General features: G+C 57.7%; 3 protein-coding genes across 11 annotated transcripts in view; all 3 read right to left on the bottom strand.

The window, feature by feature from the left end:
* Positions 1 to 11,072, bottom strand: part of PFKFB4 (6-phosphofructo-2-kinase/fructose-2,6-biphosphatase 4) — a 43,012-nt gene extending 31,940 nt beyond the window's left edge. For 4 of the 7 annotated variants that reach the window (XM_082637230.1, XM_082637228.1, XM_082637226.1 and 1 more), the window contains exons 1-3: positions 6,060 to 6,207; positions 413 to 529; positions 157 to 253 (exon numbers count right to left, since the gene is read on the bottom strand). In XM_082637230.1, coding sequence (XP_082493356.1) covers positions 157 to 253; positions 413 to 529; positions 6,060 to 6,156 — 311 coding nt within the window. In that variant the 5' untranslated portion in view covers positions 6,157 to 6,207. Of the gene's footprint in view, positions 1 to 156; positions 254 to 412; positions 530 to 6,059; positions 6,208 to 7,128; positions 9,920 to 10,084 lie in introns of those variants that run through there. The other 3 variants (XM_082637227.1, XM_082637231.1, XM_082637232.1) reach the window with 3 other exon arrangements.
* A 504-nt stretch (positions 11,073 to 11,576) lies between these two features.
* On the bottom strand, positions 11,577 to 12,057 carry UCN2 (urocortin 2). Its single transcript, XM_082638270.1, has one exon. The coding sequence runs from the start codon at positions 12,002 to 12,004 to the stop codon at positions 11,666 to 11,668; it is 339 nt and encodes a 112-aa protein (XP_082494396.1). The 5' UTR covers positions 12,005 to 12,057; the 3' UTR covers positions 11,577 to 11,665.
* A 1,007-nt stretch (positions 12,058 to 13,064) lies between these two features.
* COL7A1 (collagen type VII alpha 1 chain) overlaps positions 13,065 to 19,789 on the bottom strand; it is a 32,082-nt gene continuing 25,357 nt past the window's right edge. For all 3 annotated transcript variants that reach the window (XM_082638380.1, XM_082638382.1, XM_082638381.1), the window contains 20 exons: positions 19,594 to 19,629; positions 19,446 to 19,481; positions 19,315 to 19,371; positions 19,107 to 19,178; positions 18,477 to 18,548; positions 18,215 to 18,250; positions 17,844 to 17,924; positions 17,540 to 17,593; positions 17,398 to 17,451; positions 17,261 to 17,323; positions 16,148 to 16,210; positions 15,927 to 16,043; positions 15,665 to 15,742; positions 15,514 to 15,567; positions 15,295 to 15,343; positions 14,564 to 14,596; positions 14,329 to 14,415; positions 14,012 to 14,101; positions 13,729 to 13,932; positions 13,065 to 13,417 (listed from right to left, as the gene is read on the bottom strand). In XM_082638380.1, the coding sequence (XP_082494506.1) occupies positions 13,392 to 13,417; positions 13,729 to 13,932; positions 14,012 to 14,101; positions 14,329 to 14,415; positions 14,564 to 14,596; positions 15,295 to 15,343; positions 15,514 to 15,567; positions 15,665 to 15,742; positions 15,927 to 16,043; positions 16,148 to 16,210; positions 17,261 to 17,323; positions 17,398 to 17,451; positions 17,540 to 17,593; positions 17,844 to 17,924; positions 18,215 to 18,250; positions 18,477 to 18,548; positions 19,107 to 19,178; positions 19,315 to 19,371; positions 19,446 to 19,481; positions 19,594 to 19,629 (1,362 nt within the window). In that variant the 3' untranslated portion in view covers positions 13,065 to 13,391. The remainder of the gene's footprint in view (positions 13,418 to 13,728; positions 13,933 to 14,011; positions 14,102 to 14,328; positions 14,416 to 14,563; positions 14,597 to 15,294; positions 15,344 to 15,513; positions 15,568 to 15,664; positions 15,743 to 15,926; positions 16,044 to 16,147; positions 16,211 to 17,260; positions 17,324 to 17,397; positions 17,452 to 17,539; positions 17,594 to 17,843; positions 17,925 to 18,214; positions 18,251 to 18,476; positions 18,549 to 19,106; positions 19,179 to 19,314; positions 19,372 to 19,445; positions 19,482 to 19,593; positions 19,630 to 19,789) is intronic.

Here is a 19,789-nt window from a genome sequence, read left to right as displayed (position 1 = left end):
CCTCACCCCCACCACATCCTGAGAGGTCAAGAAACCAGCCCTGTTACAGCCCACAGGGTAGGGCAAGGCCAGGTCTCAGGAACAGCTTGGTCATCACTAGCAACTGGGCTCCAGGGCCTTCCTCATAAACAAACACACATACGCACACAAACTCACTTCCTGATTTTCAGGCCCTCTTCATTGTCTGGAAGAAAAAACTCAAAAGACTTGTATGTCTTGACCATGTCCCGGCGATACTGGCCAACGTTGAATTCTGGGGGAAGGGAGAGGCTCAGTTTTCACACAACAGCATCCCTCCCCAACCCCTGACCTTGACCCACCCCCAGGCCCTGTGGCAGTCCAGCCTTCTCACTCCTCCCCGATCCCCCACAAAGTCCCAAAGCCCCCTTGGAAAGCCAAGGCTGAGTCTCACCCCGTGTGGGCACGCCAATCCAGTTCAGGTAGCGGGTCAGCTTCTTAGAGATGTAGGTCTTGCCCCTGGCAGGCAGCCCCACCATGACAATGAGCGTCGGGCAGTTGGTCATGCAAACTGAAAGGCAAGGAGCAGTGTCTGAGGAAGCTGGACCCCTCCCAGTGGGCCCCTCCTTCCAGGCCCGGCATCAGATGTGCCTTCCCAGGCTCCTGGCAGCAGAGAGCTCCCTGGGCACCCCCAGACCCTGGTCTCTAACCAGCGCTGGCATGCCCAGTTCCCCAGGCCTGTCAGTGCTCAGGGAGACGCCGCGGGATCTCGCCAGCATTTACCCTGATGTGCACCATCAGATATAAAGCTGGAGCTGCCACGGCCCTGGCTAAACTCTGCAGGGGAATTCCCCTGGCAGGTGGGACAGAGCCAAAGCCCAGTGAGGTACTCAACGTCTGCCTGTCATCCCGGAACCCGTCACTCAGCATTCCTGCTCACACAGCACCACTGCTTCCGCTCCCCAGGGGGAATTTCTCTTCATCTACGAAGCCCGGAAGCGGCTTCTGCAGTAAGCCCTTCCTCCAAGGCACCTGCATGCCCACCTGCTGCGCTCTCTCCCTCAACCCAGTCATCTCGCCAATGAGTCTGCTCTCCACAACTGATCACTTGGGGTGAAAGCAGCCCAGCAGTGTCTGAGCCATTCAGGATCCTGAGGCCTGGCAGATTTGGTGCTCAAAAATTGTGGGCAGGGAAGGAGACGGAGGCACCTCAAAACCCACCAGGGTGAGGGCCACAAGGGGCTGAGACCAGAGACCCAGGCCAACGCCGCAAGGGCGGTCCCTCTGATAGCCAGCCACCGCCATCCCATGTGCCACCAGGTCGGTGTGCCAAAAAGAGAAGCTGCCAAGGCTAGAGGCGGGAAAGAGTCTGCACCCAGCCCCCAAATCCATGGCCCACTAAGACAGACACCAAGGCAGCAGAACTGCCAGACTATGGGATCCAGCTCCGCTTTCAGTGTGGTCTCACCTCAGAAGCCTCAGGAAGCTTCCCTTTCATCGTCCTCAGGACCTGGGCCAGGTAAAACCACAGCAGACAGATGGACAGAGGTGGGGACCTGTCACTACCCCTCCTTTGCCCACATGGCTCTGCAAGTGCTTTCACCTGGTAGCCCTCCTCAGACTGCTGGACCCCACCCTTCAACCTGTCTCCCTCACTGGAGATGGAGTGCAGAGGTGGTCAGAGTCAGTCAGGCCTGGGTTCCTATCTTGACTCTGACACTTACTGGCAACTCTGAGCCTTGGTGTCCTCACCTGTAAAATGGGATGATAATCCCTCAGCGACGCCTAGCAATATCCCCATGTAAGAGCTGGAACACTTCCAGGAAGCTGGGCCCTCTGCCTGGACTTGGCAGCCTGCCTGGCTAAGGACACAGATGTATCTCAGGACTGCCCTTGGGACTTGGGGTGCAGAGGCAACTGTCTGTCTCCAGGCAGGCCCCGAATAGAAGTAAAAGACCCTGCTTGCCAGTGGGGGCTCCGTCACTCCTGTGCATGACCTTTGGGCAAATGTGACCCATTCTGCAAGCCCCAGGGGAGAGAAGGAGGGGATCCTGCAGACACAGCCTGACCGTGAGTAAGAGTGAGGAAACTTGCAGAAAAACCTCAGCGTTGGGACTTCTCTGGTGGCACAGTGGTTGAGAGTCCGCCTGCCGATGCAGGGGACACGGGTTCGTGCCCCGGTCCGGGAAGATCCCACATGCCGCGGAGCGGCTGGGCCCGTGAGCCATGGCCGCTGAGCCTGCGCGTCCGGAGCCTGTGCTCCGCAACGGGAGAGGCCACAACAGTGAGAGGCCCGTGTACCACAAAAAAAAAAAAAAAAAAAAAAGACCCAAAACCAAAACCAAAAACCTCAGCATTGGCTAAGCTGAGAGAAAAACGAGTTAGGCAAGGCCCTGCATCCTGAGGGCCAGGCCAGTGCTGCTGAGTCCTGGGCTGTTTGCACAATTTCTGGCCGGTTGGCCAGGGCTCCCAAGCAACCACAATGCAGTGCATCAGCTACTCACTGTGGGGAAAACCTGCGCCCAGCCTGCTCCCTCTGATGAGGCCACCCCTTCCCATTGCTCCCTGAAGGGCTCTCCCACGACCCCAGGGCTGAGGTTCTGCATCACCTCTTCACAGCTTCCGTCTTCCCAGAGACGCCCCTGGCCCCCTCCCACGGCGTTTGGTGACAGCATCCCCCCGCCCCATGCACAGCCATGGTGGGCAGGCAGGGCAGCAAGTCAGGGCTGGGCACAAAATGAGAGCAATAAATTACCTATCACCCCTGTTCCTCAAGATAAGATCCCAAGTCAATGATACAAAAGAAAATTCAAAGTACAAGTATATTCACACCAGCCCTGCTTGCAACAGCAAAACACTGGGGAAGTCCCAGCAATGGAGAAATTGCAAACCGAGGCCCACACGGAGGGAACACACCTGAACCAAGGGCGGGTGGACCAGGTGAGTGGGGGAATGCAGTTGGAGCTGCAGCTCTGGGCCTTCAGGACCTCAACACTGAGCAACAGGACAGCAGAACACACAGTTCAGAACATGGGGCATGTGCGGAAGGAAATCTGAAGATATGTCAACTCAGCTTTTCTCACTAGTTCCTGTAAATTATCTGTAAATTTGCTCAAGGCCACAGGAGCCCAAGGAGTCGAGAGGCTGAGACAAGCCTGGAGCTAGTGACTACTTTCTGGTGGTACCTCCGCAGGGGCAGCCACAAGTCCCTGGAGTGGGTTCCAGAACTGAGTCTTGAACTGCACCTGCCCTGACTTCCTTGGGCCAGGCTGGGGAAGGGAGAGTTCTTTAAAATAAAGCAAACTGGCATCACTGTCCTGTTCAGAGGGGACAGAAAGTTGTCTCTCCTACTGTCCTGTGCACACACCAGTTGTGGCCTTACCGAGGCAGTCTTGCCACCTTTTGGCTAAGAAAAGCTATCAAATACTGTCCATTCTGCCATGTTCCCTGAGTCCCCTCTCCATCTCCTACCCCATCTGCCCCCAGAGCTCCTCCAGGTCAATGACCAGAAAGGTGACAGCTTCCAGGCCCTCTGTGTAGCCCTGAATTCTATCAAAAGGAGGAAGAATTGCTCATGAAGAGTGGGGGAGGAGAAGGCAGGGAACATCCCTCAGCCAACCAGCCTCTGTTGCCCTGAGGAGCTCGGACTAGACCCCAAAGACAACCCACCACACAGCACAGACTAGGGCCCCTCATCCTCTTCATCCTCTTCTCTATAAAGCCCTGCGATCAAGTCAACTTCCACCCACCTTGACCCTCAGGTTCCCACCTGTCCTTGTGGTCCTCCAATCTAGTTAGAAGCCCACTATGCAGAGGGTAAAATACTGCATGAATACGGGCTTGGGACCTGAGGTTCTGGTTCCTTGTTCGTTCCCTGCTTACTCCCTCCTTGCTGTGAACTGTGAGACCCTAGCCTAGGGTCCAAACCCCCACACAATTTGCAGGTCTCATCTTTAGCCTCTTGGGCGCTACCTCCTCCTCCAGGAAGCCCTCCTGTGCCAGGCCAGCTCACAGTCCCACCCACTGCAACACCCTGAGGCAGTGCCATGGCACAAGCCCCTCTGCTCAGGCCAGAGCCACATTTTAGTTGCATACCTGGAGCTTGGAGAAACACAGGCCTGCCCCAGAGGCAGTTAGACCTGGGCAAGTCCCCTCCCATTGGGCCTCAACTCCTTTGTCACATGAAAGAGGGTTGGCTTGGAGCTTCAATCCCTGACTTTGAGGTATGGAGAAGCAAAGAAACAACAGTGATGATAAATTACAAAATTACCTGCTACCATTTATCAAGCACTTATCAAGAGGCTCACAGGACTTCCCTGGTGCCAATGCAGGGGACATGGGTTTGAGCCCTGGGCCAGAAAGATCCCACATGCCGTGGAGCAACTAAGCCCGTGTGCCACACTACTGAGCCTGTGTGCTGCAACTACTGAAGACCGCAGGCCTAGAGCCTGTGCTCCACAACAAGAGAAGCCACCGCAATGAGAAGTCCGTGCAACGCAACAAAGAGTAAACCCCGCTCGCCACAACTAGAGAAAGCCCACGAGCAGCAACAAAGACCCAATGCAGTCATAAAAAATATATATATATATATATATATATATATATAAACTTATAAAAAAGAGGCTCACAGCAGCTTCATAGTGCAAGGATGATGACTGTCTCAGTCTCGCAGATAAGGAACCTGAGACCTAGAGGATCAGCTCTTTGCCCAAGGTCACCCAGCTGAGCCACGATGCAGCTTGAGTGCTCCTGCCTCCAAAGTCCACGTTCTCACTCCTTCTCCTTTATGTAACAACAGAGGCCACCCCCTTGTTAGTACAGTACAGCCCTAACACGGACTGACTAGAAGCACAAGAGAAAGGGGCCTAGCCCTCCACACCTCCAGAAGTCTGGAAGGAAAACTGGCTAGGGTGTAGCCATAGTCCCTTAGGACTGAATACTGACTGGAAAGCCATGGCCCCCGGGCTAAAAGCAGGGTCACAGTTTCAGCAGCCCATCAGGACCTACATTATGGTCAGAGTCACGACCCACCAGAATGTCTGGTCAAAGCCACGGCCACCCCTACCAGGTTCCACAGTGTGCTAAGAGATGCACACACTCCTCCCCTAGGACTCACATCCTGGTCAAAGCCAAGTCCCCCAGGCTAGCCTCAAAGCAAGACAAGCACCAAGCACTCTCTCCTCTCCTATCATGACCAGGCAGAGGTCAGGAGTACAGGGAGACCCCAGCACGTAACACAATCTCCTGACCTCCATTTCCAAATCTGTATCAGAAGCTGGACTAGATGTTCTCTGAGGACCTTGCCAAGTTGCAAATTTATTACAACGTTTCAGTTACTCCTAAAATAAATCTTTGTTTTTCTTGGTAATAAAAAAGCTGCAGACTCATTTAAGGACAAGCAGAAAATCAATGAAGTGGGTTTAACACCTAGGACCACAGGAAAAGTAAGCCCCTTAAGGATTCCTTGAATTTCAGCATATGTTCTAGATGTTTCCACCCTCCAGTTTTACCACTCACCCACAACCCCACCTGGATGCTTACACACCCATGGACACAAAGACAGGCCCATATAAAAAAGTGGTCTCACTGTCTCTATCCTGAACACATCTGCACTTCCCTGAAATTCCTCCCAAAACTCGATTTCAGGCCCAGAGACGGGCCTTCCTCCCCGCCTTGGGCCTTTGAAAGTTCTGGGCTCAGAGAGACCAAGCGAATCTCCTAGGGCCAACACAGCTCAGACCCCGGCCTGACCACCCGGCCCACGCTCTCTGGCCAGCTGAGAGGGCAGGACCGAGGCTCCAAGTCCTCCCCTGACCTGAGGCGGTGGGGACAGAGTGGTGTGGGAAGGGTCCTGCGCCCTCCCCTAGGTGATGGCGGCCAGACCTAGCTCCCGCCGAGCCGAGACGTCGCCACACACCTGTGCCCGCCTCTCGCTCTGCTACACCTGTCCCAGGCCTCCCACCTGTTCCTGTTCCCCTCCCACCAGTCACGGCTGCCTCACCTGTCCCCGGTTCCCCACCTGTTCCCGGCTCCCTCTCCATGTAAGACCAATACCCATGCCCATGCACCGCCCTCCCCCTTCCCCGCAGACCCCGTCTCACCACCGCGCTGGCAGGCGTGTAGAGCAGGCCGCCCATTGCTGTACGGCATCCAGATCTTCTTCAGGGGGTTCTGGGTCAGTTCCCGTGGGGACGCCATCCTGGGGCTAGGATGAGTCGGACTGCGCCGCTTCCAACCCAGCAGCCCGGCCACCTCGGGCCACTCGATGCCCCGCCCCTCAGCTCTGCCCCTCAGCCCCGCCCCTCTTGAAGCCGCGTTGACGCCCGTCCAACTCCACGCAGGCCCCGCCCCGGAACGAGTAGGCTCCACCCCAACTGAAGAGCGCCTGGCCTCCTACCACGCATGCTCAGCTCGCCTACTAGCGCGTTTTGGACCAAGCGGGCCCGCCCTGCATGCCAGGATGGAGGACGCGCATGCCCAGCTCCCAGTTTCCAGGCTTGGGTGGTGCAGGCCCCGCCCTGGATGCCGGAGCCCAGCACACCCAACGCGACCCTGATGATTTGCATAGACCTCACCCACGCCTTCGCCCTGGGCGTGCCAGGCTTGCCCCCAGGACACCCGAGGTCCCGCTTCCCGCTCTGAGTGACCTCAGGGCCCCCAGGAGGAGGGGTTTGCATGCGTTGGGGTAGGCCTGCGTGACGCGCAGAGCTTAGTTGGTCAGGACCAGCCTGGCGGCCCCTGCGTAACTCTCATCACTGGCCCGGTTGTCAACTCCGCCGCGCCCCACCGGCCTTGTGCTCCGACCCTCTCTTCTGCTCCGAGTCCCGGGACTCTCCACTGCCCACAGGAGCAACCTGCTCAACCACGCTGAAAAAGCTCCTTTATCTCATGGATAGGGACAGAGGGCAAATCTCAAAACTAATCGTGTTTCTCTCTTTGCCTTAGCTGCTGGGGAGCTCGGGCTAAACCCCAGCCCACCTGGAGCACGTGAGCGGTACCTAGTAACCAAGCTCCCTGGGGACTCACCGAACCCTGACAGTATCTTACTTCTCCTTCCAGGATTTCATTTTTACCAATTAAATTTTAAATCATAAGTTTACACATTTTTTTCTTTAATGAGCCTCTGCCTCTTCATCAGGAAAATGGAATACACACTCTCATGGATCTTACAAGATTCTGGTATGCGTTAAAAGTGTCAATATCTGGGCTTCCCTGGTGGCGCAGTGGTTGAGAGTCTGCCCGTCGATGCAGGGGACACGGGTTCGTGTCCCGGTCCGGGAAGATCCCACATGCCGCGGAGCGGCTGGGCCCGTGAGCCATGGCCGCTGAGCCTGCGCGGCCGGAGCCTGTTCTCCGCAACGGGAGAGGCCACAACAGTGAGAGACCCGTGTTCCGCCAAAAAAAAAAAAAAAAAAAAAAAAGTGTCAATGTCTGAGAAATCCATTCTAAAGCACATTAATGTTATCATTTATTATGTTATTTATCCTCCTCCTGTCTCTAAAAATGCAGTGGAGGCAAGGGGCAAGGGAGAGAGCCTGAGTTCGGGAACACTTGGCCTACCTCCTCTCTGTCTCCTCAGCCCAGCCTCTTAAGCTTTGTACACTTTCTGCCCCCGACCTTAGCTGACACTGCTCGAGTCTGGGTCACACTGCCCTCTAGCGATGTCCTCCACCACATCCCCTGGCAGCATCACTGCATCCCCAAGTTCTCTCTGCTTAATGTGTGCCCAGCCAGGATCCAGGGGCTGGGGCATGGAGAAGAGTCTCCACCCAGTGTTCCACAGGGGCAGCACCCCTCCCCCTGCCCTCCTTGCCACACCCCTGCCTTGAGTCAGTCCTCCAAGTCACAGCCCAGCCCTTCAGAGCCTCGCAAGGACCCTTAAGATGACTGATAACAGATGTCTTGCCCACTTCGCAGGAAATGAAGGTTAAGGAGGTCCACGTGCTAGAAGCCCACGCAGACCTTCCCTGGAAGCAGCTCAAGCCGCCTCCGCAGGAAATGCCCTGCCTCAGAGTTGACCACTTCCTCCTTCTTCAGCCTCCCTCTTCAGTGTCCACCGTCCACCTCCTTCCCCACCTCATGCCCAGCAGCTGGCACACCCATAGGCAGCTCCTGATGAGCGGGATGCCCCTAGTAACCTTCCGCCCACTTCCTACTTCTCCAAAGCCACTCATTCTGTTCCTGACAAGTCAGCCCTCCTGTCTGTCTCCTGGCCACTACCAAGGCCATCCTGGGGCCACCCTAGCCTCAGAGACCTTGTCACCACATACCCACACCCTGTCCAACCCCCAGCAGTCATTGCAAAGTCTACCTCATCTAACATTCACAGACACCCTGCACCTTCTCACCCTGCCATTCTCCTCTCCAACCTCTTGGAATGTTAGTCAAAGGCTGGGGGTAGGGGACAGCCAGGGCAGGGCAGGAGGCCAGGGCCATGTCTGGGAAGCCATCCTCACCTCCAGAAGTCTGAGTCTGGCTTACCGGGAAAATCAGTGGCTCTGTACCTCCCACTCTTCCCCAGTCTGACCCTGGGCTGACTCAGACATACCTTCCCAAGTCTCTATATCCAGTGCGAGGCCACATGTCAACAGCAGGAGGAGGCTGGAGCCCCTCCCCAAGGCCAGGGTCTACATCTGCTCTGAGGATACTCCCCTCCCATGGCTCCACTTCTCAGGTAGGAAACTGAGGAAGGGGAGAAGGGCCCAGCATCACAGAACCGCCAGCCCACAGTGCAGGATGGACTCAGCTCAGCTCCCAGCCCTTCAGAACCTCACCTCCCACACCTTGTACTATAACCACACATCCTACCTCCACACTTGCACTCTTGCATGTTCCCTCCATTGAAATGCTCTCCTGACTTTCTGCTCCCTCAGCGCCAATAGATGTCCAATAGAATAACTGGCCCTCATGGCTTTCCCTCCCTGGGGCCACCCCAGAGTGAGCCAGCTCTCCTGGCCCAAGGGTGGGAGGTGTGCTAGGGTGTCAGTGTGCACTTGTGTGTGAACACATCCTGCTCAGCTTTTCCTCGCCGTGAACCTGCCTGGCCTGGCTCCTGTGGTGCCCTCTGCACTGACCACTGGACCTCCTCCCAGACTACAAGCTGTGGGGTGTCCTCAGTCTTCAGTCCTCAATGCTCAAACTCTTCCCAGTCCACATATCTGCTGGCCAGACCTGGCCAAACCGACAGCCACCCTTTGCAGCATGTGGGCCCAGGGACCTCAGTGCATCCCACACAGACCCACACACCAGTGCACGAAAGCATGGTATGCACACAGCCACTGGTGCACACACACTGACAGGCCCTGCACCCAGGCTGGTGCAGAGACAGGCCAGCTGCAGTGAGGCCTGCTGCTCTCTGCTGTCTTTCTTCCCCTTTATTCCCTCCTCCTCTCCCCTCTGCTGTCACTGGGAGGTTGGGGAGTTCCTAGGAGTTCCAGCTTCCTCTGGCCATTTCTGGCCAAGGATCATCCTGTGTCTCCCTGGGTCCAGAGCTCACACAGGGTGTGAGGTTCCAACTTGGGGGTAGAGAGCCATGTAACCAAGCAGCCCGTGAACCCTGGTCTGCACTTGCTGATTCCAGCCTGGCACAGGGCACACAGTAGGTGCTCAAAGTGACTCAGGACCAGCCAGAGCACACAGTAAGGTGCTCAGAGAGGTTCCTGACTGGGACAGAGCACACAGTAGGTGCTTAGAGCAGCTCAGGACCGGCACAAGGCACACAGTAGTTGCCCTAGAAATGCTGGTTTAATGGCTAAAGTAACATCACATGAAGAACTTCCCAAATGAGCCTCTGGATATGACCCCTGAGGGGGGACCTGGATAAACATGACCCCTTGGAGGCCAGCAAAGGGCAGAGCAGGAGGCCCCCATGGGAAGCTCCAGCTGGCTGTCCCTCCCCCTGGGCTGGAGGAAGAAGCTATTTATAGTTCCCCCTTGGCCCAGCTCCTTCTCCCCGGCAAGGCGCCAGTGTTCCCCCTCCTCCATGCCCCTGACCGACTGATGCCCCTAAGAGCACCCCTATTCCTGGAGAGACCCCCAACACTCTCACACCCCTTCTAGCACCACCTCCACTTTGCCCAGGTCTTTTCCCAATCCCCCCACCCTGTCCACCCTGCCCCGTGCCTACCCTGCCTGCTGCTCCCTGACCAGGGGTCCGTCAGGGAGCTGCCTCCTTCCTTGCCTCTCTTCATCCTGCAACCGAACTGGCCTGGGCCGCCGCCCCCTGCAGCTCGGAGTCGGGCAGCCCCGCCCTCCAGCCTCCGGAGAGAGCCTGCAGGCCGGGTGGCCCCGCCTCTCCAGCCCCGCCTTGGGCCCGCCCCCCAGGGCTGCTGACAACTGTGAGATCTCCGTCAGTGCCCCCCGGCCCTGGGCAACCACACTTCCGACAGTGCTATCTCTTTCTCCAGCCCTCGTCTCCAGCTGAAGTTGTCTACACTACCCAGAATACCTGCCCCATCTGCAGGCAAGCCTGACCACACTCTCCAGAAGGTCAGCCCATCCCCGGCAGAGCAATGGAGTTGGGGTTGTGAGATTAGGCAAAACATACGCCCTGCACACCAAGGGACAGGTCAGTGAAATTGGGGCGGGGGGAGTGGGGAGAGGAGCAGCGTACCCAGCTATGACTCCGCCCTCGTGTGTCACTGCCTGGGTGCACACGACTGTGTGATTCTTGTCTGTCCCATTCTCCGGTCACTACATGTATTGAGCGCTTTCTGCGTGCCAGAACCTTCACATACATTACATCACTCAGTGCTCACAAGAAGCTTGGCGGCATCACTCTGCTTTACAGAGGAGAAAACAGGCTTGGAAAGGTGAGGAGGTTTGCTCAGGACAATTCGATGAAGGAGGGGCAGTTGGACCAGAGCCCCAGCAGCCTGAGCTCCCTCTCCCCTGAGCCATGTGTGTCCAAGGGCAGAGGCTGGGTATGCAGGGGGGGTGGGTAAGACAGTGCCTGGCTATGTGTTGAGCATGCTTCATGTAGGTTTGGGGGACAAGCTCCTGTTCCTCCCTGCTCCCTCACATGGCCTCACCTTGCTCACACGCACTCACAGCTGTTAGATACACAGAGATGCAGCCACACATGCGTGCACACACCCCCACACACAGGGCAAGGCTGCCACGGCCACAGACCTCCCACGTACGACCATCTCACTGTGCCTCGAGATGCCCCTGATGGCCCCATCCATCTGGGGTGGGTGCTGTCTCATGCATGTGACCCTCCGCCAGCATTTCTCTGTGTGGTGACCTGTGGGAGGACAGGGCAGATCTGTGGGTCTGGTCTTAGGTGGGCTGGTCTCCGATGCGGTGATGGTCTCTTGTGTTGAGGTGCCTGAAAGTGGCATTACAGTGACCACATGTGATGGTGTCCAGACCTTCTGTGACTGGACACAAGTGGGACCCAGACATGATAAGATTCCATGCGGTAGTGACCTTCAGTGGTAGTGTCCAAGCTGTCCAGACATACTGTAAGCCTGTGGGGCTCCTAGGAGTGGCAAGACTCCACTTGGCAACCTGACACAGCAACATCCAGGCTGTCCAGACACACTGTGACTCTGTGAGGCGCTCTGATATGACCCCACATGGCAGTGACCTCACGTGGCAGAGTCCTGATGCACCGTGCCCAGATGTAGTACCGTCCAGCTCTGCCGCTACCTTGCAGGTCTCCCCATCCACGCTGGCTCCATCATTGTGATCCCCTCCCTCAGGCTCAGTGGCGGCCAACATGGGCCAGGATGTGGGTATTGGCAGCAGCTTGCTCCCTCACTGCCCTGGCCCGGGCCTGCTCCAGTAAGATCTGCAGGAGGCCAAGGGGGACATCCAGCGAGAGGGTGATGCGGGGGCCAGGGCGGGGGCCAGGGCCAGGGTGGCCCCAAGCAGTGGAGGGGCCTGTGGTGCTGGCTGAAGGGCTCTCCAAGGCCACAGGGCGGGGAGTGGCCTGGGGAAAGTTCTGAGGGAGGAGCTGGAAGCCTGGGATAGGGGTTGCTGGGACAAGCAGAGTCCTGCCCAATGTCAGGACCATCAGCACCAGCAGAGCCCACCTGGTCATCGTGTGGTCAGGCTGTGAGGAGAAAACAGGTTCAGGGCAGGGGCCCTGGTCAGCTATGGCCCATAGACAGAGACAGATGGGGAAAGCAGAGAGACAGAGAGCGGCCAGGCCAGGGACAGAGAGAGACAGAAACAGAGATGAAGGGACAAGAAGAGAGCCAGAGTGAGACAGAGATAACAGACAGAGCCAGGCAGAGAAGGGGTCAGAGGGGCAGAAAGAGTGAGAAAGAGAGTGAGAGAGACAGAGATAGACAAAGTGATGGAGAAACCCAGAGACAGAGAGTCACAGGTACATCTAGATATGGATATATTTTACAGACAGAGATGGTGGGGAGGGAGGAAGGACAAGAAGAAGAAAGGGAGGGAGGGAGGAGAGAGGGAAAGGGAGAAAGAGATGGAAATGAGTGAGAGGGAGGCGGAGCAAATGGAGAGTGGAAGAAAAAAGAGACAGAAACTGCCCCAGAGACAGTGTGATGGAAATAAGGATGCAAAGAGAGAGAAACCCAGAGGGACCAAAGGGGAGCCTGAGGTCTGAGCGAGAAAGCTTGTAGTAGATCCAGGGCAAAGAAAGGCAGGAATGGGGGTCCTTGAGGCAGAGAAGCAGCCAGAGATCCCAGGGCACCTCAGGTTCAGAGACCTCCACTGACTCAAATCCCAGATCCATTCAACCCCAAAGGCCCTGCCCATCCCCCTTGACCCCAGTCCTACCAGTAGCAGCCTCCTCTAGGGTAAGCTGGGGCCAGGCAGTGCTGTGCTGTGGTCTGCCTCTCTGCCCCCTTCAGGGCCCATTTATCTCCCTCAGCCCCTGGGCTGACAGCTGGGGCCTGTCTCCTGGCTTGAGGCAGCCCCCCACCTATGATTCATCCCCTCCTGGGGAGCAGTGAGGACATATCCTCGGCCCCTACCCTGTCTTCTTTCTGGGGACAAGTTGGGGACTGAGGGTCACAGGACAGTGACCAGGGCTGGAGAGAGGGACTCTGTACCCACTCAGGATGGTACTGCCCTCCCAGGGAAAACCTGCCCCCCTGACACCCACACCTCCCCAAACAGTCACAACAGGGGCCTTTAAACAGCAGCTTTAATGCCCCCCAGAATCAGCACCATGTCATCACAGGCTTGGGTCAAGGGGCAGGTCAGATGCGGTCAGATTCAGTCACATCCGCTCAGTGCCCACAGCCATCCCCACACTGAGTCATCTGCCGGGGAGGCAGGAGCCACAATGGGGGTTTGTCCACAGGGGGGAAGGCTAGACCCATGGAACAAGTCACTGAAATTAACGGACACGCTCATGCATGCTCACGTGCATGCAGGCCTCTAGCACCAAGGGGAGGGACAGCAGGGTCCAGCTGAGACACCGACTCCTCCAGGGGATGCTGAACTTCAGCTCATCATCTGCCTAAGCTCCGGGCAGCACCTGGGTGGGGCAGGTTGGGTTCAGCCACCTGACCTTACCCATCACATCGGCCACAGAGAATGGGGAAGCTGGGGGCATAGGGTGTGGAGGCTCTGCCCGCAGAGAGGGATGCTCACTCAGGTCTTTAAGGGAGGGAGCACTGAGGGGGGCCATACTGGGGACTCCACATAGAGCTGGGGTTCTCTACTCAGCTCTTTGGTCTGGGGGGGGTCTGTCCCAGGTCCCCCAGTCTGAGGGGGCTTCTGACCCAGGACCCTGACCCTGGACATGATCTGGGTAGGCCCCTAATGGGATGGGAGGTACGCCCATACCTGTCCCCTGGCTCTGAGCCACCCGGGGCGGGCAGCGGCGCTCACAGGCCTCACGGGTCCCAAAACGGTTGGCATTCCCTCCACAGCCACCATAGACAAAGGGGTGACAGGCCTCCGTACCACCTGCCACAGCCCGATGATACCAGCGCAGGGTGTAGGCAGTACAGGAGCCCTCGTCCAGTGGAAGCGAGCAGGGGTCCGGGGCTGATGGAGGTCAGAGAGGTCAGCAGGGATGGGCTCTGTCTGCCCCTCCCCAAATCTCTCTGGGCCCAGCCTTTCTCACCATTGCCATCCCAAGGAGCCTCAGGGTCCTGGTATTCCTCCACAGAATACTCAGAGTATTCGTACTCATCGTCCTCGGGGGGCACCTGGCCTGCACGCATGGTGGGGTGTGCTGTGAGCAGGGCCCCAGTAGGCCCGGGTTCATGCTGCCCAACCCTGGCCCTTGGATGCAGTGGGCAGCACTGGTCTCCCACATGTACACAAGAGTGCTCCCTGCATGTGGACCCTACACGCGTGGCGTGGGCCCTGCACACATGAGCAGCCCTGTGTGTGTCTGTGCTCCCACCCCACACGCCCCACGGCTCCAGCCGTCCTCACCTTCCTCCTCTGCATGGGAGACGCGGAGAACGGGCACAGCGTGGAGCTGGGGGCCAGCGGTGTCTGCAGCGTAACTAGGGAGGGGTCCTAGAGCCAGAAGCAGGGGCACAGGGCCCTGGGGTCAGCATGGTGGCCACCCCAGCCAAGCCCCTGCTGAGAGGACCCAGGTGATGGGCACAGCAGGGCCTGGGGTGAGAAAAGTTCCGGGAGCAGAAAATACCAGAAAACTACTCACGTGATCCAGATGTGATAAACTGGCTCTGGCAGGCTGGAAGGGGCAGAGAGGGGGCAGGGAGAGAGACAATAACAGAGCAGGAGACAAAGATGGAAAGAGGCAGGGAGAGAGACACACATGGGGGCAGAGACATACAGAGGGGGACAGCAGAAGAGAGTGACAGGCAGGAGAGAGTGACAGACAGGAGAGAGAGGAAGGGAAGCAGATGCAGAGAGATAGAAAGAGAAAGAAAGGAAGGGGAGAAGCAGACAAAGGGTGAGAGTGAAGTTGGGAACAGGCCAACAAAGGGCAAGAGAGAGAGGGAGAGACAGCCAGTCAGGAGCCGGCAGGTATGGAGACAGAGGGAAAGCAGCCAGAGAGAGAGGCGGAAGGAGACGAGCTTCACTCTCTGATGCCCCCCAGGGCCACCAGAGCCCTCCACCCACACCCTGGCTCCACGTCAGGCCCTGAGGAACCGGCTCTGCTCACACCTCCACCCCCTCCACACGCCACCATCCTGGGCACCCAGGAACACTATGTGTCCCTCCACCTCTGCCTGGGTCTCCATTTGGGGAAGTCCTGTCAGCATGTCTGTCCTGAAACACCTGTGTGCTTTTTGTATCCATCTGTCTCCACCCATCTCCTTGACTGCTTGCCCCTTGGAAGTTCTGGGGATGCTGCCTGCCCCTGTCTAGGGGTACGGGGATGGAGTGGGGTGGTACCCAAGAGACTGTGGGCTGGGCTCCACTCACCGCAATGCTGACTCATCTCCTGACGCACAAGGCCCCGAATGTCATCCTCCTAGGAGCCCAAGACCACAAGGGTCATGAAGAACCAATGGATCACAGAAGGACAAAGGGTACATGATGCAGGGATCATGGAGGGACAGCGCTGAGTCAGGGTCCAGGGTCCAGGGGGTCGGGGGTTGGGTGCAGGAGGCAGAGCCCACCACCCCCATACCCCACACTCACTGTCAGTGCAGCTTCTCCTTTCTCACCGCGGGGCCCCGCAGGTCCTGGCCGCCCCTATGTGCAATGGATAAGACCAGGCTGTGACCTCTGATCTCACGGACGCCAGAGGTCACCCCAACCTTTGACCCCAAGCCCAGGAATCCCCACTCACCTGCTCCCCTCTCTCTCCTGGGGTTCCAGGGACCCCAGGGGCCCCCACCACACTCTCTCCAGGGGGACCTCGTTCACCCTGTTAGACAGGACCAAGTAAGCAGGGTCAGAGGCAGTGGGGGTCAGAAGTAGGACAAATTGGGATCATAAGTTCAGAGGTTGGGGCAAAGATATTGGGGGAAAGGGTTGCAGAGCCAGAGGTCAATGAGGTTTGAAGGGTCAGTGAGGCTCAGGGGTCTGGAATCAGAGTCAGGGCCCCTCACCTTCTGGCCCTGAAGTCCTTCGGGGCCTTTGGGACCAATACTGCCAGGTGGCCCGGGGGGACCACTAGAGCCATCACTGCCCCTAGGACCTGGGAAGCCCCCAGTTCCTGGAGGCCCCTGAGGAGAGATAGGTTAGGGTCAGTGACAAGAGCTTCCAAAGATGGACCCACTTCCAGAGAGTACAATCTCCTCAATTCACCATGACCTTAGCCTCGACTTACCCGCTCCCCTTTCTCACCCTGGTCACCCTTGGGTCCTGGCTGCCCATCAAAACCGCGGTCACCCTGGGAACAGAAAGAAGCATGAGAGTCCCTCTGCCTTGGCCTACCTCAGCTCAACCCCCATAAGCCCCCAGGCCCAATGGCCATAACCTCAAGTACCTGTGGCCCTACCAGCCAGAGACTCTCAATCTGCCATGATCCCCATGACCCTGACCCCACTGTGATGCCCCTTGCCCTGACTCCACCTTTTTCCCCTACACTGACACTCCAGCCTCCCCACTGACCTCCACCCACCGTAACCCCTTAGCCCTGAGGCATGTGCTGCTCCAACTCCCATCCCTTAATCCTAAATGTGCATTGTGGAGACTTCCCTGGCAGTCCAGTGGTTAAGACTCTGCACTTCGGAATTTCCCTGGTGGTCCAGTGGTAAAGGATCCGCCTTATGATGCAAGGGACGTGGGTTTGATCCCTGGTCAGGAAACTAAGATCCCACATGCCGCAGGGCAACTAAGCCCATGCACCACAACTACTGAGCTTGCGCTCCTCAACTAGAGAGACTGCATGCCACAAACTACAGAGCCCACGCGCTCTGGAACACGTGCACCACAACTACAGAGCCCACGCGCCCTGGAGCCTGCGTGCCACAACTAGAGAAGAGAAAACCCGCATGACACAGCTAGAGAGAAGCCCGTGCGCCGCAACAAAGAGCCCACACACTGCAACGCAAGATCCTGCATGCCTCAATGAAGATCCCACGTGCCGCAGCTAAGACCCGACGCATCCAAAGAGAAATAAAAATAAAATAAATAAATAATAAATCAATCTTAAAAAAAAAAAAAAGACTCTGTGCTGCCACTGAGGGGGCACGGATTCAATCCTTGGTCGGGGAACTAAGATCCTGCATGCCACACTGTGCGGCCAAAGAAAAAATAAAAAAGCACATTGTGACCCCAACCCACCCTGAAACCTTAAGACCAGCCCCACTCCACCCCCCAATGTCCCAACCTTTCACGACCCAAAACCTTCCTTGACCCAAAACCTTCACGACCCAACCATGCCCTTCCTTACCCAATCCTAAACCCCCAATGTGCACTGTTGAGAGAGACCCCATACCTTGGGACCAATCAGGCCCTCCTTCCCAGGGGCCCCTGACTGGCCTGGAACACCTGGCTCCCCCTGGAGAAGAGAAGACATTAGCCAGGCCCTGGCCCACCCATCCACTCCTCATTCTGGGGGTGCCCCACTCTCACCAACTCTCCTTTGCGTCCTGCCAGCCCTGGGCGGCCCGGGGGACCAGCTTCTCCCTGCAGGGATCAGGTGGAGGGATCAGCCTTAGGCCCCAGGCCTCACAGCCCCCCACGTCCCCACGCATATGCCCCATCACCCCTGTACCTTATCTCCCTTCTCTCCATCAAGGCCACAGGCTCCCTTAACCCCCCGTTCGCCCTGCGGGAGAAAAGAAGTTGAAAAATGACTTCCAGATACCTCACCCTGTAACCCCTTGACGCTGAAACTACTCTCCAAACTGGCCTTAGATACTCCAACCTCTGACCTTCCAACCTCTAACCTAACACCTCACATTCAACCCCAGATACCCCCACATCTGACCCCAGATACCTGACCTCTGACCCCAGATACCTCACCCTCCAACATCAGGTCATCCTGATTAGGGGGAAAAAAACAGTCCCCTTCCCACCTTGAGGCCCCGGGGACCCATGAAGCCAACATCTCCTTTGTCTCCTCGGACACCAGGGGCTCCGTCTTTTCCTCGGGATCCCTGGGGGGAAAGGGGTCAATGTGAGGCCAGGGGAGGTCAGTGAGGGATCAAAGGGAATCACTTTGGATGTAATGGACAGGGAACACCATAGGGGTGAGAATCATCACTAGGGGCCAGAGCCACTGGAAGGGCAGGGTTTTCCATGGGGATGAGGGTCACCATGGGCAGGGGTCACTATGTGGGTGGAACCATCACGGGGGCTACTGTGAAGATAGGGGTCCCTGGACAACATGAGAGCACTGGTTCACTGTAAGGTCAAAGGCCACTACATGGGCATGGGGGCATCTTACCGGCTCACCAGGGATCCCTGCAGCACCAGGCTCACCCTGTGGGAAACACAGATGGGGGAGGGCAGCCCTTCAGTGTGACTGTCCCCTATGCTGGCCTCTCTGCTGCACATGCAGCCACGGCCCAGGCTGCACAAGGAGCCCGTGTGAGCACATATGGGGCCAAGAGCGAGGGAGGCAGGAAACCCTCCAATGCTCAGAGGACACCCTTGGGATAGGGGTGTGTGATGCATGGCTCTGGGTCTGTACCTGGGGCGGGACTTGCCTTGGGTCCTGTGAGTCCACGCACTCCCAGCAACCCGGCTGAGCCCTTGTCTCCAGGCTGTCCCTTGGCGCCCTGCGGGAGTGACCAGGAGAGGGACACAATCAGGACCAGACCAGGCTGCATGCTCAGAGAATGACTGGAACCTGCTGGCTGGGGTGGAGCTGGGCAGTGCTGCTCCCACGCACTTCCCCATGGCCCCTTCCCTTCCAGCCCATGCCCCAGCAGGGTGGAGGTGGGGACTGTGGCTCATGGGGTGGCTCATTTCTCACCTCAGGACCCCCAGATTCCTGCCTCTCCTCTTACCACTGGGCCCCTACTCTTACCCCTACCTGGAGCACCCCTAACAGCCAAGGAGCCCCCTTCCCATTCCCACAGGCACTCTCACAGAGCCACAGTCCACACACTCCCCTTCTCACCTCATATCCAGGCCCTTGAGCCCCTCCCATAGAGCCCCCATCCCCTCAGCCACCCCACAGAGTTGCTACAGCTGACAGAACCCCCTCCCCTCTGACCCCCAGAAAGCCCCCTCCCATCCTCCCCTCCTGTCCTCACAGACCCTCCATGGAGCCCCCCAGCCTGTAGGATCCCCCTCCTCACCCTGTATAGAATATCCCAACCTCATCCCCATACCTTTTCTCCAGGGTCCCCACTGTCTCCCCGAGGTCCTTTGTCACCATCTATGCCCTGAGGCCCTCGTTCACCCTGGGTCAGGGTCAGAAATCAGGGTCAGGGGCTAAAAGTCCCGTACCCTCTGAGGGTTTGAGCTCTCAGATCCCCTGGCCCAGCCCACACAGAAGCCCCTCCCACACCCATCTGCACATGGACCAGATCCACTCACCATGTCCCCCTTGGCACCCCGTGGCCCCGGAGGCCCCATAATCACAGCTGAGTCACCCTGAGTGGACAGGGGGCAGTCAGAGGAGTCAGGAGCACCCTTAGTCCCCTGCCCTCCCCCATGTGCACACTCACCTTGTCACCCTTTAGCCCTGAGGTTCCAGTGTCACCCTATTGGGTGGAAGAGTGTGAGTCTCACCCAAATAGAGAAGCCCCAAATCCTGAGTTGCAAGATCCATCCCCACCCACACTGACCCCAGGGGCCTCTTCCCCATATCCTTACCTTCTCCCCACGTTCCCCCCGGCTGCCTGGGGGACCCTGTATGAGAGAAGAAAATGGTGAGCTAAGGGAATTTGTGGGGACTACTGGGGAGAGAGCTCAGGGGGCAGGGGAGGACCGGGGGGCCCGGGGGAATGGGGGAGACAAAGGACCAGAGAGTAGCCAAGGAGAACCAGAGGCCTACAGAAGGCTGCAGAGT

This window comes from Mesoplodon mirus (genome assembly GCF_964341445.2).
Source record: "Mesoplodon mirus genome assembly, chromosome: 12".
NCBI classification, from domain to species: Eukaryota; Metazoa; Chordata; class Mammalia; order Artiodactyla; family Ziphiidae; genus Mesoplodon; species Mesoplodon mirus.
The sequence above is the reverse complement of the archived record's forward strand: the minus strand, read 5'-3'. Positions and strand labels throughout refer to the sequence as shown.

Coding starts and splice junctions, on each gene's coding strand:
- UCN2 (XM_082638270.1), bottom strand. CDS start 12,004: ATGACCAGGTGGGCTCTGCTGGTGCTGATGGTCCTGACATTGGGCAGG.